The sequence below is a fragment of the Ananas comosus genome, linkage group 17 (assembly GCF_001540865.1).
Source record: "Ananas comosus cultivar F153 linkage group 17, ASM154086v1, whole genome shotgun sequence".
NCBI classification, from domain to species: domain Eukaryota; kingdom Viridiplantae; phylum Streptophyta; class Magnoliopsida; order Poales; family Bromeliaceae; genus Ananas; species Ananas comosus.
Genome location: NC_033637.1, coordinates 2,971,815 through 2,997,284, shown reverse-complemented (window position 1 = coordinate 2,997,284; position 25,470 = coordinate 2,971,815). Strand labels below are relative to the sequence as shown.

The 25,470-nt window shown below is 38.0% G+C and overlaps 5 protein-coding genes across 8 annotated transcripts; 2 read left to right on the top strand and 3 right to left on the bottom strand.

Moving 5' to 3' along the window:
• On the bottom strand, positions 47–4,027 carry LOC109723512 (endonuclease III homolog 1, chloroplastic). Of its 3 annotated transcripts, none has more exons than XM_020251901.1 (11): positions 3,801–4,027; positions 3,189–3,310; positions 2,909–2,972; positions 2,749–2,826; positions 2,456–2,571; positions 1,941–2,007; positions 1,707–1,798; positions 1,234–1,371; positions 1,042–1,146; positions 864–947; positions 47–347 (listed from the first exon to the last, which is right to left on the bottom strand). In XM_020251901.1, the coding sequence occupies exons 1-11, from the start codon at positions 3,946–3,948 to the stop codon at positions 204–206; spliced, it is 1,158 nt and encodes a 385-aa protein (XP_020107490.1). In that variant the 5' UTR covers positions 3,949–4,027; the 3' UTR covers positions 47–203. The 3 variants fall into 3 exon arrangements, with proteins under 3 accessions (XP_020107490.1, XP_020107491.1, XP_020107489.1); XM_020251902.1 differs by having other exon boundaries at positions 2,456–2,574; positions 3,189–3,280; XM_020251900.1 differs by having other exon boundaries at positions 2,456–2,574; positions 3,801–4,025.
• LOC109723507 lies at positions 4,700–8,278 on the top strand. Its single transcript, XM_020251895.1, has 12 exons — positions 4,700–4,885; positions 5,371–5,447; positions 5,640–5,715; positions 5,809–5,881; positions 5,951–6,002; positions 6,079–6,140; positions 6,311–6,374; positions 6,601–6,658; positions 6,747–6,833; positions 7,440–7,533; positions 7,740–7,844; positions 7,937–8,278. The coding sequence occupies exons 1-11, from the start codon at positions 4,779–4,781 to the stop codon at positions 7,830–7,832; spliced, it is 843 nt and encodes a 280-aa protein (XP_020107484.1). The 5' UTR covers positions 4,700–4,778; the 3' UTR covers positions 7,833–7,844; positions 7,937–8,278.
• Positions 8,316–9,269, bottom strand: LOC109723343 (tetrapyrrole-binding protein, chloroplastic; the record flags this gene model as incomplete). Its single annotated transcript, XM_020251680.1, has 1 exon — positions 8,316–9,269. A coding segment is annotated over one exon (768 nt), but the record flags the coding sequence as incomplete, so codon positions are not given.
• Positions 10,381–14,222, bottom strand: LOC109722745 (serine/threonine-protein kinase-like protein CR4). The gene is made up of 2 exons (XM_020250868.1): positions 13,747–14,222; positions 10,381–13,648 (listed from the first exon to the last, which is right to left on the bottom strand). Exon 2 carries the CDS (start codon positions 13,468–13,470, stop codon positions 10,759–10,761), a length of 2,712 nt encoding a protein of 903 aa, XP_020106457.1. The 5' UTR covers positions 13,471–13,648; positions 13,747–14,222; the 3' UTR covers positions 10,381–10,758.
• On the top strand, positions 22,898–25,266 carry LOC109723522 (B-box zinc finger protein 24). Of its 2 annotated transcripts, none has more exons than XM_020251926.1 (3): positions 22,898–23,404; positions 24,233–24,541; positions 24,804–25,266. In XM_020251926.1, exons 1-3 carry the CDS (start codon positions 23,219–23,221, stop codon positions 25,035–25,037), a joined length of 729 nt encoding a protein of 242 aa, XP_020107515.1. In that variant the 5' UTR covers positions 22,898–23,218; the 3' UTR covers positions 25,038–25,266. The 2 variants fall into 2 exon arrangements, with proteins under 2 accessions (XP_020107515.1, XP_020107513.1); XM_020251924.1 differs by having other exon boundaries at positions 22,900–23,404; positions 24,798–25,266.

The window sequence follows — 25,470 nt, the reverse complement described above, 5'->3', positions numbered from 1 at the left end:
AAAACACTCCTTTAACAAAATCACAGTAAGTAGTCATTGCTCTGTTATAGTATAATTACAGGTACAGTGTCTTCTTGTATACAAAAGAAGCCCATGGCACAAATGACTGCATGTGGCACAGTACACTTGTAATTGCATGTAAAGGCAACTAGTAATGTTAGATGAAGTAGTTGACACAATTCAAAAAAGGCAAGATTTACAGCTCAAGCTTTTTTACTAGGGCTTGACTTCTTGGCTTTTGAATTGGGGCTTGATGATTCCTTGAAAGCAGAGGGGCAGAGCTTGTTTATGCTGCAGATTCCACACTTGGGCCACAGAGGAGTACACACAGTTTGCCCAAATCCAACCTAAGAAGAGAAATAGGTAAAATCCACATAGATAATGTATCTCTTTATAGAAAGCACAACTTATGTAAAAGATGCAGTACCTTGCAACTGTATTTAAATTAAGGGTTATCGAGACAATGGATTACCAGGATGCAGATAATAAGCTACTAGGGAAGAACTTTTAACAGAAAGACGATAAAAAGTTCAGTATAAATGACCATAGCATGAGTTGCCTTTTATTTTCTTTGCGGGTTTGTCTTGAAGCTACATAGTGTTGAATATGTAACTCACTAAGATGTGGAGTTCCTAGAGCAAGCTTTTATGCCCTCCTCTTCCTGTTTTCCCCCATAAAGCAAATAAAGAACTAATTCAAATGCCATGTTCATGAAGGACATTCCGTGTCTAAGTTTTCTCCCTAAGTATATCGAAATTAATATAAACTGTTACACAAGAAATTCTTCCTTTAAAAAATATCTTCTTATTAAATGAAAAAGGTTGTCTTCAAATAAAGAATCAACAAAATGCAGCTTATCATACCAACAGAGGATTGATAGGCGCCCACTCATCCTTCGGTAGCCATGTCTGAAGAGATACTCTTGTTTCCTCGGGAGTTAAAGTTTTCTTAAATAAACAAAAGAAGAAACTCTTAGTGTCAGAATATTCAAACTAATCTAATAGAATTCATAGGAGGTTTCTCTTAGAAGCAGCAGATCACCTGTCTTGTTCCTGGTCGGAATACCCATCCAAGTCGGTTACAAATGCGATGAACGTGCGTGTCTACACAAATTCCTTGAACGTTGTTCCATCCAACAATCATAACCTATTTGGACATTAAAAAAGATATGGAGATTATTATAGAAGTAACACCCCACTCTTTCATTCTAATAGACACCAAGTAGGACATTACCAGATGAGCCATTTTAGGTCCTATTCCCGGCAGTGCAAGCAGTTCATCTAAAGAGGGAGGGATGTCTCCTCCATACTTCTCAAGACAAATTTGTGCAACTTTCTTCATGTAACAAGCCTTTCTCTGGTAAAATCCAACCTAGAGAAGAACGAAAGTAATGTTAACTGAAGGTAAGAAGATAACAAGATGAATTTACAAGAAAAAAAAAAAGAGAATTAGCTAGAAGAAAGCTAGACATCTCAAACAATATAGCTTGTAGCCAGAATTTTTCTCTAGCAAGGGTAATTCGTCTAGTATAATGTTCAAAAAGACATTAGTACACATAATTACTAGTAGGTACACCATTCTATGAGTTTGGAGCAAATCCAAAATCATTTGCTAGCTACAGGAGAACGTTACCAGCATCCACAAAATACATTAATACAACAACCTTGCATAATACTATCATTGAGAAAAATACAACTGAAGCTTACTGGATAGATCAAGCTTGCAATGCTTGCTTCATCAGTTCTAACAATAGCATCAGCATCTAGTAACCCTTTCTCGGTGAGTCGCTCAACAGCACCTACTCAAATTCATATTACAAATGAAGTATCATTTTGTGGAAATAATTCAAAAGGAAGAACCGATATCTTTCTCGAGTTATCACAGCACATATCAAAGTTGATCCAGAAGGAAAAAATAATAAGCCATTTTTCAAGACTTGCCATGAGTAACTTCATCTTTGGTTTGGCTTGATAGCAATGACGAAATCAGAACTGCAAACCTTCTTTCCTGCAAGTGGGAGGATAACATTTCCAGAATCAAAAAAATTGGAATTGAAATGGAAGATGTAAAAGCAATTATCAACAAACTGTGTTGGCAATGAAAATCCATACTACACTGAACTTGATAGCGAACTTATCATGGGTTGATTCTAGGAAATTAATCTATAGTTCCTCTTATTGCAATAGGAGTAGCTCCGAAGTATACATACTCACTGAGATGATGATATATGTATTAAATCATTATCTACTTATGAACACCTTTCCTCCCAAAAAAAAAAAAAAAAAAAAAAAAACAAACAAACAAACAAACAAACAAACAAACAAACAAACAAACATCATTCTTCCATTGATAACTAAAACATGCTTTCATTGATGCAATCTAAATGTTTTGTGCAAATTTGTGCACTCCTGATCAAAAGTGCGAAAAAATCTTCGCTTCAAGAGGCCAACTTTACCTTCGGTGGTAGAAGACTACCTGCCTTTTCACATCCCTTAGAATCTACAGGTGCATCTTCAGATAACCTCATTTTCCTAATCCCTTCAAGAGCTAGTTCCCAATTTGCCGGGGCTTCTACTGCACGAAAAAGTTACTCAATGCATTTAAGAGTTTAAATCATTAGACCAACAACCTTGCACTGCAAGAATAAAGCAAATATATAGATCAAAAGACATCATTATATGTGACTGATAGAAACAACATGATAGATTTTCCTCTTACATACTTTTTAGCCAGTATTTTCCCTACTACCTTTTGGTGTACTTGAAGCTTCAACCTTTCTCTCCAACTTAGCAGAAATACTGGAGCGCATCCTTTTATCTTTAGGAACTAAGAAGATGAAATGAATATGCTTAAAGTATATTTCGCAAAATAAACTTTCCCAAGAAATCACCAACAGAGATGGTCTTACTTAAAGTTGTAGACGCCTTCACCTTGCTATAAGCAAACTCTTCGATATCTGGCAAGCCATCAAGCTGGAGATGAGACAAACGTATATTACACTAAAACTTGACATTATGTGAAAATAAAGCCAAACGCATGCATATTTCCATTCAAAAAAGCAGATAAATGGTGTAAAATAAGTACATTTGTGAGGACTTTTTAACAGTAAAACACAAAATAAGGTAGCCACAGAACACAGAGACGATTAACCGCCTCTTCTAGAAAACAGCAAATACAGAAATGCTTACTTTCTGATCAGGATTTTCTCTGTTTGGACTCTCTCCATTAATTCCGACTACCCGTTTTACCCTCTTTTTCCTGGTGGATGTATGGACTTCAGCTTCAGAACCATCAGATAAGTGTTCAGAACCTGGAAAACATCAGATATAAATTCTTCTCTTTTATCAACAAGAAGCATTATTTTCTTTATCATTTCCATGTTTTTTCAAAAACATAAATGGTAATTTCATTCTCCATATAAGTCTTTGTTTGAAGTTCCTAAACTCTACTTCACATTTAAAAATGCGAATACCAATGCAATTCATAGTTGCTCTACCAAACTAAAACCCAAAAAAATGAAAAAAGGGATAAAAATAAATGTTACCATACAACAGAAGAAGTGGTGAAAACCATTCTTTTAACATTTTCCAAACCAAAATTTCGTTTTTTTTTTTTTCTTTCACAGTAAATTTCAGAAGCTTTTCCCCAGAGCTACACATTTCGCACAGAACGAAGATAAAAGGTCAAACATTTATAACTTATACGTCTTTGAATCCAACATCTAAGCGATTCTAACCCCAAAACAAAGCAAAAAGTTGGACCCAAAAAAAGAGGAAAAAAAAAAAGGGGAAGAGACGCACCAGGATCGAGCTTCGAGCTGGCGATTCGCGCTTCGGATCGAAGCGATCGCGAGGACGATCGCGTCGTCGGCATCGCTAGGGTTTTCGCGGGAGAAGAGAGAGGAATCGAAGAGAATCTAACAAAAATGCGTTGGAGAGGAAGGGGCATTTGGATTTGGAGGGAACGAACGAACGGGGGAGTAATTAACTAATACTAGGGTTCGGAGGGGTTGGAGCGAAGTGTGGTGGTGTCTATTTAATTAATTAAAGCAAATGATAATAATTATAATTTGTTGGGGGTTTAATGTAAAAGTTACGTCTCTTTCTCGTAACCGTTAGCTTATTGGCTTTAGAGCGTGGGAAGTTCACGGCCACTACTCTCCCATTTGCTCGTGTAGCTCCACGCAATGCTCATTTATTGATTCACTTTTGAAATTTTTGACAAAAATATATTATTTTTATTTTATGTTTTTCCGTTGTTTTTTTTATCATTTGATTTTTGTTTTCCTTTTTTGATTGCACAGAGAGTAATTCAGATTAATTCTGGAACCATATTAACTAAAAATAGTAATGTAATATGAAGCGATTCAACAACGGAAAAACATAAAATAAAAATAATATAATTATCTACTATTCTTCTTATTTCATCTTATCTATTCAAATGCTATTTTTTTTTGATGAACTTATACATATCTCTGAAATAATTAGTTATTATTTAACTCCGAACAAAATGAAACCTTAGAAGATCGGTCCAGGTCCAGGCAATAACGTCTCCTAGTCCACGAGAACGAACTGGGCTTAATTGGCGGCCCAATTAATTGGCCCAATTTGTGGCCCAATCCAGTGCTTCACCGGGCCAATTGAGTTGGCCCGTTAACCTCTCTCCTACACGGCTACACGATTCTACGCGCAATCAAATCAATGGAGCTCCCGACCCCAAATCCCAATTCCATGTCCTCCGAACCCTAATCGAGCTCCCGAAGCTTTCCATCTCCAACAATGGAGAAATTGTGCGAATCGCTTCTTCGTCCTCGCTCGCGCGCTCTCTATCCGACCCTGTGGATCTTCGTCGCCCTTTGTTTCCCCACCACCATTTTAGGAATCCGGTAATTTGTTGAAAATTTTCATAGAAGTTGCAGTAATTATATTAAATCGCATACGTGAGGAGTAGATTATGTTACTTATTAATTTGAGATATAGTTGCTCATTTTCATTTTTCAGTAGCTTTGTTAATTTGTTCCCTGACTAAGAAATGTGAATTTACCTAGGTACACATATTTAGAATCCGAATAACTACTGTAAATTAAATATATTTGTAATTGACAATTAAACTATCTACATGCACTTTTGTCGCAGAAATCAACATATTTAGGTGCTTCATTTGCACAGAATCCTTTTCTTTTTTTTTTGATAGCCACTACCCACTTTTTCTGTGAAAAATTTCATTTCAAAAGGCTATAAAAAAATATATGCTTAAAATTCTAATTGTTTTACTTTTTTCTTTTCCAATGCGATGGTGCTGATCGATGCTTGATGAACTTTCTAACACACAAAAGCTGCTAATGAACTTTTGTTCTGTAATTTGGCGTAGGAAGGAAATTGGGTTTCCGCAAGATCGTTTCTGCAGGAATACTGTTCAGGGGAGGTACTTGCTCTCAGATGACAATGGTAACCCAACTTTCTACTGCATTTCTGATCTATTTCCTCACCCATAATGTATTAACCGTGCACGATGCATGCATTTGTGTGTTCAAGTTATATTCCTATTTCTCTCATTTTAGAGATAAAGTATCAGCTTTTTCACTATTTATGCTGTGACTCGCTTTTCTGCTTTTAGATAATTTAGGTGTTATTTTTTAGGTTATGTATGCACTGCTCTTTCTGTCGATCCATGGACGCGCTGCTGCCCTGAAATGGGGGATCGCTTTTCTTGTCAGTGAGTTTTTTCTTTTCCTAGGAACTGTTATCTTGTAAGGTCATTTGAGGTGGACCTTAATATTTCCCCAATTTGGGCATTTCATTATTCTAGGGGGTGCAACCTTGTCTCGCAATGCTGCGACTCATATGAATATTGTGTATCTTGCTGCTTGAATCCATCAAAGGTGAGTTTTCCAATGTTTCTTTCATTGAAGTTTGAGGTCACTTTGAAATTACTGTCTCCCTCTTGACAGACGAAAATGGATCTCGCCGTCAAGGTGAAAATAGCCAAACCAGTCACTGCAGGTAAACATGCGGGACTTTGTTTTGACGAGAAGAGGATTTGTTGTTGTGTTAATCCTGTTTATTTTCTTTTTTTCAGGTAGATATGGTACTGTTTTTGATTTCTGTGCTGGGAGATGCCGTCATAATTCTGCTAGTGTGGTACTTTGCTCTTCCACGAATCTCTGTATTCTTTGTCAGTTTTTCCAGTTTTTTTATCAAATTTTTTAGTGTCAGGGCATTTTTTTCCTCTTTCCTTCTAAATATCTCCAGACTAGTGCTAGTGGTTATTGCATAGTTCTTCAAGATGTTCTCTGATGTAAATATTTCAGGTTCACGAGAATGCCTATGCTAGCGACTTCCATCATTGCTTCTCATTGCAGTTAAATTCTTCAGGTGCACCACAGTAAATTGTTATTTTTGCCGAATGGAACTAGATATGTGATATATGATCTTTCAATAAGTTCATGTTAATTTTTGTTATGGTTTAGATTAGTAATGTTTGCCCGAATGCTTTTTCATAGTGTACCTGGTCCCTATTTGTGGAGTGAATCCACTGTACTTTAACTTGTTTTGCTTGATACTCCTTTTCATTAATAATGTTTAACAATTATCATGTCAGGTTTGATTGAAACAAATTCTGAAGCCCAACTGACAAGTATAGACGTTGTTGTTGGAAGGTGAGGCTGTTTTTATGTGAACCTCATAATTGGTACCACATAGTGCAAGATTTGGGTGATTCTTGACAACAATATAATGCGAAAATAGGTTGGGTGAATCTTGTAACTCCGTGTGCATGTCAAAGGGGCAATCTTGTGTTCCGAACAGGCTCTTTGTGCTAAACAGATGTGAACTGTAAGTTTAGTCTTGTACTATCTTACTTACACTTTCATATTTGCTTATTGCTTATCGGTATCATTTTCATCATTATCAGTAGATTAGAGCATAGTACTAGAAACTACGAATGCCAGTCAAAATCTATTTCTGGTGTAAAGAATGTGCATGAATACAATCATTTTGGATGTTCTATTCCTTCTTTGTTGATGTAAGGACTGTGAGCTAGACTATGACATATTTGAAGAAGCATGTGAACTAATTGATGTCTTGAAGTTCTACATTGGATACTGTGGGTTTTCATTGTTCATATAATCATTCAGTTTCTCCAATTTTTTATTTTCTTAATTATATTGTTTGCTTGGAGGTCTAAGGTCTCGTTAGTTCTATGGTGGTTACCATGGGTTTTTACTTTTCATATAGTTTTTGTGATTTTTGAGGTGTGTGAACTTTTCTATTTTCCGATACAATATATTTGATCCGTTCGGTTTCTTGAGTTGTTTTTCATAATTATACAGTTTGCCATGGAGGTTTAAGAAATCATTGCCCTATGTTATTCATATATGATATAATGCGCAATTATTAATCTCTCCTGTGTGGAGTGTAATCTGTCCTCCTTCAAATCAGCCTGCGGAAATATATGAGCTGCAAGAGTGGTTGTTATGCAAGCACAGGCGCAGATCAACCGGCCGAAGTTGCGGATGATGCTCCGAACCACATGGTATTTCCACATTTTGTATCTTTATATTCATAAATGATCAAAAAAAAAAAAAAAAAAAAAAACTGCTGGAAACAGAGAGACAAAATGAAAGTTTTGCCTAATAATTTGTCGATATTTTTGGTAACTCTGTACTTCATTTTTGTTCTCTTAGTTATGAAAAAGGTTTCAGTGTGTTCCATGTAGTTCAATCCTGTATTGCTTTTCAGAATCCCGGGGCGTGCTTGTACACGCAGATGGAGGACGTGCTCACGTGTGACGGCTCACATCAACGTACCAGGAGGCTTTGTCCATGTGCATGACATAAACACTCTGTAAGTACAATTCTTTTTCTTTCTCTATCATTTTGCCCGAGGAAGGTTAAGTTCAATTATTTTCTCTTGCTGTTCTCGCCATTATTTCACAGGCAAACAAGGATTAAACTTTGGAAGCATCTGGGTTTGGTTTTTCGAACATGCATCGCATGTTGAGAAGCGAGCAGGAGAACCTGATTGGCTGCAGTGTACGTTTTAAGACGGCGTCTGTGCATCGTGCATCGTGCATCATGCAAGCGGGAGAGATGAATCGATTATTTGATCCACTCCGTTGTAACTGCAGCTTCTTTGTGTGTTGTTCAAGAAATCAATTACTCGAGGCTATCTTGCAAGGTTTCTTTTGTATTTCCTAATGTATCAATTACCAGTTGCTGTATATTACATTTTGAGCAATCGAGGAGAGATCTTGTTAGTGATTTTGAATGACTGGAAAAGTAATATGTGGTGAATATATGTAAATTAGAAAACACATGATAAAAATATAAGAGTACCCATTGTTTCCCAGAAACACTACAGATCGAGGGAGCAAAAGAGAAAAAAAAAAAAAAGAAAGAGAAAAAGGATTCTTTTACTGAAAAAAGAAATTAAAAAGATACAGTAGGACTGACTATAGTAGGAGTCTTCTTTGGTGCTGTTGGCACAACCTTAGTTACACCTTCAAAAGGAGTAATCAGGATTGAAGTCCCTCCTGACCGTTGCTGGCCTTTCCCTCGTCATCTCTGCACCCTCGCCTTCGCTCTCGCTCTCCTCCGCCGCCGCCGTCTCATCGCCCTCGTCAAATGCAGGGTGCGTGAGAATGCTCGTGAGAAGCTGCGTCCCGCGGAGCGCATTGGTGAGGGGGAGGTGGCCCTCCGGCGTGGCGTCGTTGAGCTCCCAGATGAACTCGTCCGGGAAGGTGCAGTAGTTGTACTGCTCGACCTCGGTGTCGAGCCGCCTCATCCAGCCGACCCGGATGAAGAAACGCGTGAAGTCGCACCGCGCCTTCTGCTCCCAGATCCGGCGCTGCACGCTGTACCCGAAGCGACCGCCGCTGTGGGCCCGCCACAGCCGGTCGATGGCTCGGAGGTCGTCGGGCGATATGAACTGCACCTCCGAGAAGAAGACGTACCCGCGCTTCTGCGCGGCCTCGCCCGCCAGGGCGATGAGCAGGCGCCGCGTCTCGTCGTCGGCCCTGCGGAAGTCGCTCGACGAGAGGTGGTGGGCGAGGAGGTCTAAGGAGGAAGAGGACGAGGTGGTAGTGGTGGTGGTGATGGTGGTGAGGGGTGAGGAGGAGAGATTGGAGAAGAGCTTGTAGTGTGTGATGGTGGTGGTGGTGGTGGTGGTGGTGGTGGGCTTGAAGGAGAAGGAAGGGTAGTCAATTTGGAATTGGGTGGTGGGGAGGAGATGGTGGCGGTGGCGGCGGCGGCGGTGGAGNGGTGGATTGTGTGGAGTATAACAGCGAGTATTTGGTGGAGAGAGAGAGAGAGGGAGAGATAGAGAGAGAGAGAGAGTGTGTGTGTGAAATGGAGGGATAGGGAATGTGTGGGGGAGGAGTGTGATTGGTTTTGTTGTGATGAGGGGGGAGGGAGGGATGTAGAAACAATTGAATGCACCAGGTGCATTCCATCGTCGCGCACCGCCCATTTATCGGCCTTCCGTTTTTGTTTCGCATGTGGTACCCTCCGTCTAAACTACAGGTCTCGAGTTCAATTCTTGCTTCTAGTGGAGTATATGCGCGTGAGTGGGTGCCTACTGCATGGAGGGTGCACCGGGTACGGTGGTGTCCCTAGGTAGGGCGCTGCACCGGGTGCACCGTACGGTGTCCGTGGGAGATAGGGTGGACGACATCTGGAACAACTGGAAAGGAGCGTTGTCATTGGTGGGATGTGGGTGAGGCTCGGATGCTGTGTCCACTGTGACGTTCTACTCATTTGTTCCTTTCTCGTTCGTTTCTAGTTGCCCTCATTTTTTTAAAAAAATTCTAAATAAAATCACTATAAAAACTCCACTCACAGATTTGGTTCATGGTGCATCGTGATTCACGCAGATGCACGAAAATTCGTGCGAATTATTATACAGTTATAACCTAATTACATACAGCTTGGGAGTTACGATTAATGGGACCCGATGCTTTTGCTTTGGAGCTTTCTTATTCGAGAATGCTATTAAAATCAGACGTAACAGTTTTTAATATCAAAAATTGATTCTAGCAAAGCCATTTTCACTTCGAATAATCTAACTGAGGAAGTAAAAAGATGTTCCAATTACATAATCAAACATCCACTTACATTCCCACCAAATTAAGTACTCAAAAAGAGGAAAACTGAAAATAAAATGAGAAAAAAGGATGGGTCATACAATAACCCTATTACTTACAACTTGGAGTTTAGATTAACGTGACAGTTTCAGGGGTCTGTTTAGTTTAGCCGGAGCTTCTGTTATTCGAGAAAGCCAACGAAATCAGCAATAAATGTTTATAGTATCAAAATTTTCTACTAACAAAGCCCTTTTCACTTTGAATAATTTACCTGAGGAAGTAAAATGGCGTCCCATTCACATAATCAAACATCATAACATTCGCACCGCACTTACGTACTCAAATAGAGAAAAACTGACCAAAAAAAGGGAGAGAAAAAAGGATGAGCTTTGATTACATGAATTCCAAAATTAGGAAAAGATTGGATAAGAAGATACACTAAATCATAAATGGTTGCAGCAAATTCTCTATACTTTTAAAATATCAAGCAAAAGAGCTGTCAATTAAGGAGGAGAAACACATCCCCTCCAAATTCAACCCAGAGTTACTGCAAATGGTAAAATGTAAAGAGAATATTCCAGTTATTCTCCCTTCAAATTGTGAACTAACTAAAGAACCCATCATTCCAGAAAGATCCAGAGCAGTTGTTCTCCCTCCATTGTTTGGCTCGCCGCGGAACTAGAAGTTGTGCTGCAAGAACAGATCCTCATGCGGCGAAGCCGGCCCTATCTCCTCCTCCAGGCTCGTCAGCCCGTCCCTCCCGCTGTCGCCGACATTTTTCCCCTCTGAATTGTTCTTCATATTTGCATCCATGTCCGCCTCCGACGCTGACGATTTCCTTCTTTGCGAGGAAGTCACGCTCGGAAAAGTAATCCAAGAAGGCGCCCTGTACTCCGTTCTCTGGTCCTCTGCGTCCGCCAAATCGTTCTCCGAGCACGACTGGTTCGATGATCTCTGCGACGCCTTCTTATTCATCCTACTGCTCCCCAGCACGACCTCGGTGGGCAATATGGGCTGCTCGTTACACGGGCTGCCCATTAATAGAGCTAAAGCCCGTTCTAAGGCGGTCGTCACCTTATCCATCGACGGCCGGTCTTTCCCTCTCATCCTCACACACTTGCATGCTATGGCCGCGATCTTCTTAAGAGCCTCGAGATCGGTCGGAGGTTTCAGTACCGGGTCTAACATTGCGGAGATGTCACCAGATTTGATAAGCGGAACGGCCCATTCGACAATATTCCCTTCTTCATACTGCATATCTATGGCTTTTCTTCCACTCAGGATTTCCAAAAGGAGGACCCCAAAGCTATAGACATCGGATTTCGTCGTCAAGTAGTGAAGTCGGTAGTACTCAGGGTCGAGGTAGCCTAGCGTTCCGGCTGGGAGTTCGGACAACGGCGAGCTACTATCGGCGGGGCCCAGCAGGGAAAGACCAAAATCCGCGACACGAGCATTATGTTCCTCGTCGATCAGAATGTTTGATGATTTGATGTCGCGGTGAATCACCGGCGGGCATGCATATCCGTGCAAGTACTCGATCCCGCGCGCGGCCTGGACCGCGATGGTGACCCGTCGGACCCAATCCAATTGCTCCTTTTGGCGCGGGTCCTTGCCGTGAAGGTATTGGTACAAGGAGCCATGAGCCATGAACTCGTAGACCAAGAGCCTCTCTCCGCCTTCTTCGCAGTATCCAAGCAAGTTAAGCAGATGGGCGTGGTTTAGCCTCGAGAGCAGGTCGAGTTCAGTGTGGAATTCCTTCGAGCTCTTCTTCACATCAGAAGCCTTTATCGCCCGCTTAACGGCGACCACCGTCCCATCTTTTAAAATCCCTTTAAACACGCAGGAAAAACTACCTTTCCCTACTTGGGATTCTTCACAAAAGCCGCCCGTTGCCTTCTCCAGCTCTTCGTACGTGAACGTTTGCGCCCTCCTGATCTTGAGCTCCTCCATATCGGGCTGTATTTTCACAGACTCCTTGTGGAAAGAGTAGGCCCGATTCTTCACCACTCTCAGTTCGGTCTTTGAGCATCTACAGTTTCGCAACTTGTACCGAACATAGAGGAAAGCGACAACGGAAACAGCACTCACCAAAACAACCGCGAAAACGATCTCCGCGACAAAGATCGGCATCTGAAGAGAGAAGAGCTTCCGGGTCTTGGATTTCTTTTGGTCCGCGCAGAAGGTCAAGCAATCGCCAGAAACACAGCTCGAGCAGTCGAATTCACACCCGCGATCCGAAGTCGCATTGCATGGCGTAGACTGATAATTCCCGTCAGGGCAGCCAACGCTACACGGCAAGCACACCCTCGAGTTCGCAGGCTTGCAAATCTTACTCCCCAAACCTGGATGAGTATATTCATAATAACCGGGACCGCAAGGGGTAGAAGCACAAATTCCTGGCGAGACGGCCATCGGAATAGACCACGGCCCCCCCGTCCCCCAACATATCGGTCTAAGTGAATTTTCAGCGAGCACACCGCAGGTGAAGTAATCCCCGGCCGCAATCTCGTACACCTTGGTTTGTTTAGGGGGAGGGACGCTATTCCGGAGAGTAAAGCCCCAGCAAACGACGTGATGATCGTCGCTCTTTATCCCGCAGGAATGGAACCTCCCACCGACTACAGCGACCATCGGATCCATTGGCACCATGTTCACATCACCCTGCCCTAAAATGCCCGAAGAAGACGTTTGCCTCATTTCTAAGCTCCTCCCCCAACAAATGACTTGGGCATTCTCTAACACCCCGCACACATGAAACCCGCCGGCCGAAATGGACCGAAACCTCACGTTCTTCGGGGTTAGGCCGATCACGCCGCTCCCCGTCTCATCCCCCCAACAAAATGCCGTCTTGTTGCGTGCAAACAACCCGCAATTGAACACCGATCCGGCCGAGATCGATTCGATCCCTCCGGCAAAGGCGTGCGAGGCCGTCATGTTGTAGCCCCAGCAATCAATCGACGAAATTCCTCTGTGGGGCATTTTACCGGGCACCCTCAGTGCGCAGAGATGGTCGTCGCCCGCACTAATCTCCGAGTACTGGGCCCCTTCTTCCATGGGCTGGGGCACTCCCATTTTCACATATATGTTGCTTCCCCAACAGTAGGGTTGGTTTGTTTCCAACAAAAGGCCACAGACAAAGCCATCACCAGCAGTGAGACCCAGTAAGGGGAGTCGGAACGGCGCGCCGTAGACTATCGAAGCGTCTGCGCCGAAGCAGGTCACTGAATGAGACCCATCTGAGCTCAGGCCACAGAAAACAGGGCCATTCTCACCATAGGACACAGCAATAGAGGACATGGACCCAAGGCTCAGTACACCCATTGTTACTGAACCAAAAATGAACACCAAGATTGCAATTTGGGTTAAAAATTTGTGCTTTTTGGAGGACATGGTTGAGATTTACAAGCCAAAAACGACCAATTCTACATCAGCTTTTCCAACAAGCACTTCAGAAGTGAAATTCTAGGACGTTTTCACTTCAGAAGGGCCCCAAATTTGGATTTTTTTGGTTTTCCCCACTGTTTTCTTCGTTCGAACTAGGTAAAGACAAAGAACTCACAGATAGAACCTGGAATTAGAGTTACTAATCAGATAAAGCCAACAAAATCAAACATGTAACCCAAAAAAAGAAAAACAAAAAACATAAAAATCTCATTTTTAACTTACATTTGGTAACCAAACACAGCTTCTCAAAACCAACCGAAAGAGACATCCATCTTTCTCGTTCCAAGCCCCAAACAGAGTCTATCACACCATCATCCCCTATACTTGTAATTGGGTTTAAAGAGAACCAACACCCAAATCACAATGGAGTGATGAACAAGTACCCCACTGCATATAAGTTGAACCTTTTTAGGTAAGGCTTTTCCAGTGGGCTGAAGCACTCTGCTCTCAAGGTTCTTGCTTGTGGAGAAGGGGTGGTGGAAAAGAGTAAAGCGCACAGAGAGAACTCAGAGACAGAGACAGAGAGAGAGAGAGAGAGAGAGAGAGAGAGAGAGCCTATCACAATGTACACTGAGAGAGAGAGAGAGAGAGGAAAGAGGGGTGTGTGTGGGGAGGGGGGCTATGAATGGCATTAAATTTTCTGTTGTAGGCTTGAGGCATGTGTAGGTGGAGGTTATTAATGCAAAATTTAATGCAGTGTATGTTTGTATGCCTGGATCTCTGCACACTTGTCCATCAATTCCCACCACCCTTCCTTTTCTCTTGCTCTGTTTCCTGCATCAAACCCCCCCCACACACACACACATACTATGGATGTGTGTTTATGTTTGTGCGTTCCTCTGGTTTTAGTATTCTACCAGTGATCTTGATTTCTTATATGTTGTATATGCATGGTGTTACTGCAGTAGTTTGATGTATTATTATCATCATTATGAATATGGGGTTTGGCAAATATAGTAGCCTGGGCAAGGATATTGGATTTGAATCCCTAGATTGATGCTTTTAGTTTGATACCCTTTTAAACGCTTTATATAGTAGGGATGCAATCAATCCCTATAAATTGGTGCAAGATTTAAATTTGCTTTGCTTGCCGCTCAAGGGAGGAGCCATCTAGTTCATGTGCTGGAATAAGAAAGACCAAGTTGATGATTATAGGCTCATCCTAGTACATGTTTTGTGTCTGTTTGGCCGCACGTTCTGAGCGGCTTTTCCAGCGAACAATACAGCGTGTCGTTTACTGATTGTCGTTGCGCGAGCAATTCCACGTGCAATGGCAAATTTAAAATAAAAATTCTAAAACTAAATAGTCCTGATTTAGAACTTTCTCCAGTAGACATGTGGTGTGACCTGCTCTTTTTAAACCATACCGTCCGGTCAAATTTGAGGTTTCAATGGAAAAAACTAAAAGCACTTTGAAAATGTGTTAAAGAACTATTTGATCTGAAAAATTTTAAAGAGTCAAACAGAGGGTCAACTCCTATCCATTTTTTGGCAACGCTAATAGGAAAAGAGAAAAAAAAATATTGATCATTTGACATCTCTAGATCTTTAAGCTCCAACGAATCACCACCTAACTATAACAAGTTGTTCAGTTCTAGTAATGTTCTAAGGTGTCTACTATAAACAAATGCGTTGGCAAGTGAATCATTTGTAACTAGATAATATCAAATCACGTATCTCAGGAGCCTAAAAAGATAGAGGTGTCACTATCACGGTGAAAAGTGAGTTTTGGTTGTCAATGTAATAATAAATTGATTACTTGTCCAGTAAAAATATCATCAATAATATGTTAATAGTTATTGTTACCAAATTTTTTAATCATTGGATGACTAAACTAACTATCTATTAATGATACTATTATAGATTCAAGAACTAAAATGTTGGCAATAGACACTAATTACATATTATTGAGAGTATTATAGCTGGATTTATTGAGTAGTTACTAAAATATATATATATATATATATATATATAGAGAGAGAGAGAGAGAGAGAGAGAGAGAGAGAGAGAGAGAGGCATCACTATCACTTGTGAAAAGTGAGTTTGGTTGTCAATATGATTATAATTGAGAACTTTACTAGAAGCCGAGAGAACGGAATTTAAAATTTTCGAAATTAGATAACAAACTTTTTTAAAAAGAATTCAATAGCTAAAACAAAAAAAAGGAATGGAATAGATCAACTTTATACCTTTTATCTAATTCCAATCAAGAGGCCTATATCTGATCTACGAATAGAACAAAAAAAAAAAAAAAAAAAAAAAAAAAAAAAAAATTAATCTGAGTTGAGTCGAGATTGAACCCTAAGCCACCGTTTGGTTGGGGGTTAAGGGGTGGAATAATCCCTTAACCCCCAATTTATACCCAAACACCACTCTTTTGGGGTGGGGTTAGTAAACCCCACCCCAAACCGGGTTAGTGGGGTTTACTAACCCCACTCCCCCTCCCAACTTTAATCCCGCACGCATCCCGAGCCCTCACCTTTTTCTTCTTTATCAANTAGTGGGGTTTACTAACCCCACTCCCCCTCCCAACTTTAATCCCGCACGCATCCCGAGCCCTCACCTTTTTCTTCTTTATCAATCATTAACCCCACTCCCCCTCCCAACTTTAACCCCGCACGCATCCCGAGCTCTCACCTTTTTCTTCTTTATCAATCATTATCTTCTTATCCCACCTACTCCAACCAAACACTTTTTTTCACTATCCTAGACTAACTCCAACTCCAACCAAACACAAAAAAATTTTAACACTATTTTAATCCTGAACTTAACTCTATTCCTGGAATAGCTACTTTTTCTTAACCCCGAACCAAACGGGGGCTAACTTGTTAAAGCATAGGGTGCAAAGCAAAGGGGAATGTGAACTCAAATAAAATCTCTGGTCCTGAAGCTTTGAAAAATGCCCTACGTGTACATTTGCAGTTGTCATGGTGTAGTGCTATTTATGTTTCTATCCTGTGCACTCATGTGACTTTTGACTGTGTTTTGATGGAGATGGACTATGACCCTTTCTAAGATAGGGAAAGGAAAAAAAAGAAAAAGAAAAAAAGAAACATCTTAGGCCTCTTGTTTCAGGGTTCTCAACATTGTTACTGTTATTTATTATCTTAATTAATTTCATACAATTTGTTATGTTAAATGAATACTTTTAATTTTATTGCCATAATTGATTAGTTTGAAATGGGCCTCAATCAAATAATGAATATCAATTTTTATAAAAATAGATCTTAAAAATTAAATAAAATGCTTTTAATTTTTTTATTTTTATTGTCAAAGAAATAGTGTAGATGTATAAATTATAAGCAACTTATCTCTCCTAACTATTTCATCTATAAATTTTATTTAAAATAATATATAAAAAGAGGCAGTGGTATCAAACAAAGCCTTAGGTTATTATAATGAACAGTTTCTTTGTTTCTAAAACACTGCTTTTATCGGTTGTTGATGCATTAATATAATTATTATATAATATTTTGAAGTATACACATTATTTTTTTTTTATATAGTATATACTAGTACATTACTAATAAGAACAACAATTTAGAGGACATATAGGAGTACTCACTTTTAGTAGTCAATGCTCTTTCATTGTTTGGAGAAATTATGGGTGTTTTAGAGAACATAATAAATATTTCAAAGCTACAAAAATTAAATTTAAAGAGAAATGATTCGGTACTTTATTATTAAAAAAATAAAATAAAACTTAACCGTTGATTAATAGAGGGTAAAGGTGTAATTTTAATATTTAGTAGGTAAATGGATTACATTATTCGAGGTTATTTCGGTAATTAAACTATACATCATTTAAAGAAACTTTTAATTGATATTCTAAATTTATACATTAATTTGCACTAATTTAGGAAATTGATTGATTACCCTAATTTAGGCATTAATTAGGCATTAATTTACAAATTTAGTTTAGAAATTTACAAATTTAGTTTAAACATAAAAATTAAAAAGATTAGGATTACTATTCAGAAAAAAAAAAGGTTAGAAATTTGAATTCGAATCTGATTAACAATCACAAAATCTATTTCTAAACTCGATGGATTTCAAAAATCCATATCTAAACCCGAAACTAACCAATTTTTTGAAACCCAAAACCAAATCCAAACTGGAAGACTGGAACCCGAAACAATTATTTCTTTTTACCATATTTCAAAATATTTTATATTAAATTTAAAATTTTAAAATATAAATTCAAATATAATATTAAACTTTATATATGATTCGGGTTGGATTCAAGATGGATATAGAAAAAAATCCATAGTTGGTTCACAAAATAATCTCATGTTCTTGTTGTCAAATAATTTGAAAATTTTCTGATATGAAATACCAAATATGAGAGGAAAAATAGAGAGAGAAAAAAGAAATAAAGAGAGAATAAAATTTTAATAATATAATAGAGATAAAATGACTAAATTGCTCATATATTAAAAGATAAAAATATTTTTTTTTGAAGTACCCGGTGACCGGTGCCACTCCTAAAATGACCTGCTATTGTAGGTCACAATTTTAAGAAAATTAAATCTGTACCGTTGAGTGGGAGTGATTGAACGGTAACGGAAAAAAAAAAAGTATAGAAGCATTACTCAAATTTAAATATAAAAATATTAGAAAAAAATATTATTTTTTAACAGTTTTAAGGTTTTAGAGAAAACATTAATTTTTATATATTTAATTCTGAGTTACACGTGATCAGAATAGACACTATACATATCACAGATTCACTAATTAGCCCTTAATAGCATTTGATAGATGTTTCTAAAGTAATTAGCTAGCCTTTGACTGTCCAAGTTGACAGGAAATAAACTGATTATTTTGTACCCTGTGACTGTTGAAAATTGTACTTAACTAAATTAAATAACAATTAAGCTCATAATTAAATTTGATATTAGGAAGAGGACAAAGCTAATCACATGTGCGACTGCATATTTTACTCCCAGGAGTTGGAAGCACAATAAGGATAGGATCTAGCACCATAATATATATGGTAGGTCGACAAAAAATTCTTTAACATGATCTTAATTTTCATTAAAGAATTATATGAGAAGAGATATTCCAAAAGCATAAAAATGATGAATATTAAAATCAAACTATAATTTACTCAAACATAAAATATAAAAACGGTAGAAAATGATTCAGGATTAGTATCAGTGTGCGCACACACGCACACATATATGAACGAGGCTACTATACTTGCTCCAGTTCTATAGTCTTATTTTCGATTTTAGAATGTTTAAATTAATGATATACACCGTTAATTAAATATGATCTAGAATATATAAAATTCTTAAGAATAAAATTTTAATTCTTTTCGATATCGCTTACTTGGTAAATAAATTATGTCAAAATGAACGGTAAAAATTGAACAATTTTTAAAATTTGAAGATATGACTTTTGAATTCAAGAACAAAGATACTGACCTTGATCCAGATAGTTTAAAATATTTTATATCAAAATTTAAATAAATTTAGATTCTTTCATATCGTTAAATTACAAACTCGCTATAGTAGCTAGCTAGTGAAAATTGATAATTTTAAAATAATTTTGATCATAAAGTAAGTTATATTGAAAAAAAAGAAAAAAATTTATTTCTAAAAACTTCAAATGTCCTAAATTAATTTTAACAGTATTAATCATTGATTTAAATATACTAAAATTGAAAATAAGACTATAGTACCAAACTCTCCGTGTACTATAGATATTATAGGAGTTTAACTCCATATATATATAGAGAGAGAGAGAGAGAGAGAGAGAGAGTTGGACTCGGCTACTATTAGTAGCAAAATCTCATTGTTGCTACCAGTTTTTTAGCCTTTGGATCAACTCTTTTTATTATTTCTAACCATTGAATTAAATATCATAACCCAGTGGGGACCACTCAACCCTAGAGGACTACTCAACTCTAACTGTCTATTATCATCTTGACCCTACAATTTTTCATCCAACGGTTAAAAATTTGATAGTAAAAATAGCGTTTTACTATTAATAGTATTCCAGCCTAATTCTATATATATATATATATACATAATTACTATGAAATACCTAATTTTTGATGAAAGTAGAAAAAAAAAATATAAGGACGAGAAAAAGTACGGATCGATATTTGCTACAGCATTAACAAAAGGAAGAGGAGGTCATAAAAGTGAATGGTCATCATCTAATACAATTAATATGTCCCTAGACAAATATTCAAAGATAGGTCTAATTATATATAAGTTGCATTTATTAATTTGGTAAGCCGCAGCCATACTTTTTCCTCTAAAAGCTTTTATCTCCATCCTCCTCTCAACAAAAAGGAAAAGTTACCTCTCTCTCTCTCTCTCTCTCTCTCTCTCTGATCNCTGATGGTCTCTAGCGCCAATGGCAAAAGAGTAGATGATTGATATATAAAATTTCTAATTTAAAGCCTAATTACTTATATTTTCAAATAAATTTCTCTCTGGAAAAAAAATAAAATGTTAAAGCGGACAGCATGCTAATTTTTTCTCAAAAAAATATTTGTTAAAAAGTAAGTAAGAGTAACAAATAATTTTTGGTGACAAATCTTGGCTTAACATATAGGGATTCTGATTCTAAAGGACATTTTACATTGATGTTATTGTAATTTCGTTGAAAACTTAAGTTTGGTAAAAATAAAAATATTAGTCTCACCATCAACTAGTATAATGTTTGGGGAGATTCAACATCTAGTAATAGGCAATGTTTTGAATAATTTTATAAAGATGACTTCGGACAATTTTAAAAAAAAATTGTTACGACAAATGCACAAACGGAAACGAAATGACGAACACAAAAAACAATCAAACCACAAGCAGAAAATAAAGAAATACAGATTTACGTGAAAAACTCTTTGCAGAAAAAAAACCACGGGTGAGGGAGGAGAGAACTTCACTATGGAACGAAAAAGAAAATACAATGTTCTTCAGGTTACAACCAACCACGATCACACGTCTCTAGGGCAAAAATGAGAAGGAAAACTCATAACGGGTTTCGGATTCGATCCGTACCGCGGGGGACGGAGCCCCCCGCACCCTCTGGCGAATGTCAGTGGTGGGCTACGGGCTCGGGCCTGTCAGCCCGAGCCCTCCGCTACCCACCACAAGCATTCATTTTTTCTTCATAATTTTTTTTTCCAAGTTGGTCGCACCGCGAAGCTGTCGGCGAGTCGTAAATCCGAACTTGAGTCGATAATAGATTTTGAGTCATATCTAACAAAAATTATTTTTGAAAATTTAAGTTTATGACTACCTACTGTGTATTCTGAGCATCTTCATGATGGATGGCAAGATTAAAATATAAATACCTTTAATAAATTTATTTTTTAAATTAATTGCATTATGATTTTTTGAATGAAAAATCTGAATTATCCCTTCTCGAGTACTTTGATTTAAGGCCCATGAATTGGTTGAATTTCTAAAAATGCTAAGTTATTATTTTGAGAGCCCGTTACTCTTCGATCCATAAGCCCACACATTTGGCCCATATTCTGCGACATCTAAATTGAAACATGATTTGAGCCCAAACAACATTTGGAGCTACACTAGTAACGCTACCGACGGTATCCAGCACAATTGGCTAAATACTTGATGATTCATATTTGAAATATCCAGTTGTATTCAATTTCAAAAAATATATAAAAATAAGAAGATAGACAATTGACATCTACTAACACTAAAACAAACTTCAAAAACCAAAGTTTCTAAGATTAATTTTTTTAATCAAAGAATAGTTCTAACCAAACAATAGTGAGCTTCAAATATATCAAACAAAATCTAGGGAACTTTCGAAAACAAACGCGAGTTCACAAAGTTGAATAGATATTAAACCGACTTAGATACAACCTTACTCAAACACTAATTTACTGGTCATATCAATCTCAACACTAACAAAATATATGATACTGAATGAAGCAGGTAGCGTGCTACCTATTCTCAAAAAAAAAAAAAAAAAAACAAAATATATGATACTATCAACTATAGTCACGGCACCTAGCCTAGTTGATCGCGTGCTCTTCAAATTTGAAGCTTAAAAATGAATAAAGAGGATAACCTGTTATATTTTCTCAATAAAGAGAAAGACGATTGCTTATATACGCTTGAAAAAATTTTGACTTCTTTATTTATCCATGCTAAAAAGCTAATATTAAAAATACCCTCCCTTTTAAGGTTTCAAGTTATTTTAGATATGACTCTAGAGTTAAATTCTGTAAGTAAACTGTTAGGGACCACCGTTATCTGAAAAATTATTATTTTGTCTTTCAAAAATGCCTTTATACTGTTCCTAACTTTTCGTATTTGCTCTTACATTAGAGGCCAGAAAAAGTATTTTGATATTTTATCTTTTTAAATATATTTTTTTATCAACATCAAATTTTCATATTTATCCTTAAGTTAGGGACAAAAAAGATATTCTTATTTTTTTAATTTCTAATAAAAATTTAATTCAGATTTAATTCGAGATGACTTACGAGTACTAATAGCGAAATTATTTTTAAATAACGAAAAAATATACGACGAATATATTTGAAATAAAAAAAAGAAATATATAAAATATTTTAGAAGTTTTAAAAAATATATTAAATATTTTTTTAAAAATATATATATATAAATAAATACGACCGTACCATCTTCAATAAAATAACCACGACAATGGTGTGGCTAGTATTCCCACCATTCAATTAGTAAATTTTCCCCTAGATTGGTTTTCCATTTTATTTTTTCATTTCTCGATTTTCCCTTTTAAATCTATTGATAGTAGTATAAGGGAGCGTCGAATGGAACAACTTTCCCCAGTTCTCAAGCTTTCGATTGCTATTTATGATGGACGGTCCTGATTTCTTTCTGGGACCCGACACAATCTCTCTCTAACGGAGCATACACGGATACACCTCCCTTCGCCAACTTGAAGAAAGAGGTACTGCTGTTTAATGCGGAGAAGAGGCAACCCATTCTTGGCCACAAATTCCGCAAACAATCCACAGCCACAAGTTCCCCTGTCCCCATTATTAATAAACCAACAAATGACTAAAATGCTTTATCTACAAAAGAACATGCCTAAGGCATTTTTGGTTCAAAGGGATAAAGAAAAAGTAAATAATTTATTTTTTTTATTCATTCGCTCTTCCGGATTGTTTTATAATAAATTAAGATAATATTTGGTTCGAAAATAGGAGAAATAAGTCTTTATTTTTCTTCCTTCGTTTTTGAAATATTATTTTTAGTAATCAAGAATAGCAATTTTCTCATCTCTTGAAATAATTTGGTATAACTCGAAAAAAACAGTTGTTTCACCAAACAAACTTATTCCCAAATAAAAAAATAAATAAATTTAATTTAATTGTAATTACGGCATTAGATGCATGCGAAGTAATCATAGCAATAAAAGTCTTATCCACCATCACACACTTTTAGGAAGATTTATCCTTCTCCATTTCTGCCCCATTTTGGGAGCCAATCACCTCCCTTCTCTTGATCTCTCTTCTTAGCTTGCTTCTTCCCCCATCTCTCTCTCTCTCTCTCTCTCTCTCTCTCTCTGATCGATTGGTTTGATCACTTTCTCTTTTCTTAATTAATTTGCTTGACCAGTTCGGAAAGAAGGCGGTTGTGTGATTAGTAGTGAAGATCGAAGTTGCAAATAGAGAGAGAAGGGGAGGGGAGGGGAGCAGAAGTGAATAGGGGAGAGACTGGGGATGAAGATCCAGTGCGACGTGTGCGAGAAGGCGGCGGCGACGGTGATATGCTGCGCGGACGAGGCTGCGCTGTGCGGCAGCTGCGACGTGGAGATCCACGCCGCCAACAAGCTGGCCAGCAAGCACCAGCGCCTCCTCCTCCTCGACTCCCTCTCCAACAAACTCCCCCGCTGCGACATCTGCCAAGTAAATTATTATTATTATTATTATTATTATTATTCCCCACAACTTTTTTCCCCTCCAAACTCAGTTTGTTGATATGATATCTCATTTATATAGAGAAAAAAAAATAGTCACATCTGCATCAGCAGCGAACAGTTTATAGATTCATCGTATTTTTAATTTTTTAAAATTAAAAAAAATTTAATTTTTCCACTCCAAACTTAAAACCCCCTTTTCTTTTTGATTATTATTACCACTTAACCCCTTTCGTAGAGGATCTGGGCCTTGAGATTAGCTACTTCTTCCATTAGCTTAGTGCTACTTGTTTAGAATTTTCGATTTTTATGGCTTAACTTTGTTATTTGAATGAGACCGCGTTTGTGCTGTGCACTCAATTTCTCAAATTTGAGCTGTTTTTCATATTTATATTATTCATTCAAAGCTTCCTTTTTTTTTTTTTTTAAATTTCCCAATTCAATCTTGTAATTGACAGAATAAAAGAACGCAAATGGTTGAACTCTTGTTGCTAGAGAATACCAATCCTAATTGATCATTTACTTAACAAGGCCTTTGAGGGATTCTAATGCATGTGAAATTCTTCTAGTTCTGAACACAAATCAGATCTACAGAAGCATGAACTCTGCTGTAGAACAAAGCTATATTAGTCATTCGTTTATAAGTTGTTTGATACATCGGTTGTGTTTCAATTTTCCACCTGCATGTAGTGCTTGCCATCTTGTGTCAGCAACTATTTTTCCTTCTTTCACCTGCAATTAATCATATATATATCAAGCATGGTATCTGATGCACCATCACTCTCCTCTTTTCGTTCCGCTTCAACACCTATGCTAGGAGAAGGCGGCTTTTATTTTCTGCGTGGAAGATCGAGCCCTCTTCTGCCGGGAGTGCGACGAGCCAATCCACGTCCCCGGCGCGCTCTCCGGTGAGCACCAACGCTATCTCGCTACCGGAATTCGCGTCGGTCTCCGCTCACTGTGCAACAAGGACTCGGAGAAAAACCGCTCTGGGCCACCCGAATGCAGCCCCTCCCTCCTCGTGCCTAAAGTTCCCGCTGCGCAAGCGGCCCCTGCTCCGCCCGTGCCCGCGCCGTGGATTGTTGATGATTTCCTCCAGTTGTCAGATTATGAATCTAGTGATAAGGTAAAGAACGCGCTGAGACTCGATAAAAATTTTCAAATGCCCCACTGTAGTATTGCTCGATTTTACTTTATCATACTGTGTTTGAATTGTATCACTATATCGGCCCTTCGATAACTTATTGACAACATTGTATCGTGTGCTCAATTTTATTGACACCTTAAGGTATCAAAGTTTTAGAGTTCGAAACGAGGGGTTTTCCCTTGAAACCTATAGTCGACGTACTGAAATTCTTCTAAATCATGTTTACTTTGTGTAGTTTCAGAAGGAATCTTCTCTTGGTTTTGTTGAGTTAGACTGGTTCGAGGACGTCAGCCTCTTACAAGACCAAATGCCGAAGGGGGCACCGACAGCGGCCGAAGTCCCCGAAGTCCCCACCTCGCAAACAAGCAGCACCGCATTCTACAAACCCAGCAACAAATCCAACATATCTTTCAAGAAGCCTAGAATCGCGCTCTCCGACGACGAGGAGTTCTTCGTTGTGCCTGATCTCGGTTAAACAGAAAACTCGAAAATCTACTATATGTCACATAATATGTCATAATGTTATGGCCATAATGTACACATTTTATACAGCGCATGCAGATGGATATGTCTTGTTGGCCTCTATGAAGTTTTTTTTTTTCTTTTTTTTTTTTCTTTTTTTTTGGGTATGGCTAAGCTGTTGTTTGCACTCTTTATCTTTAAGAGACTGGTTGGGAGTTATGTTGAAAATGGCTTTTCTATTATGTTTTGTCCCTGTATGCGATTTTTCGTTTCAGATAATCAAGTTTGTGAAAGGTATATGAGAAGGACCTCTTAAACATTGTTAACCAATTATTACTCAGAAAATATCTTCTTCCACAGCAGGTAGAACATGAACATGAACATGAACATGAACATATGATACCAACCAGAGCAATTAAGTTAACTCCTTGAATTTCTTAAACTGG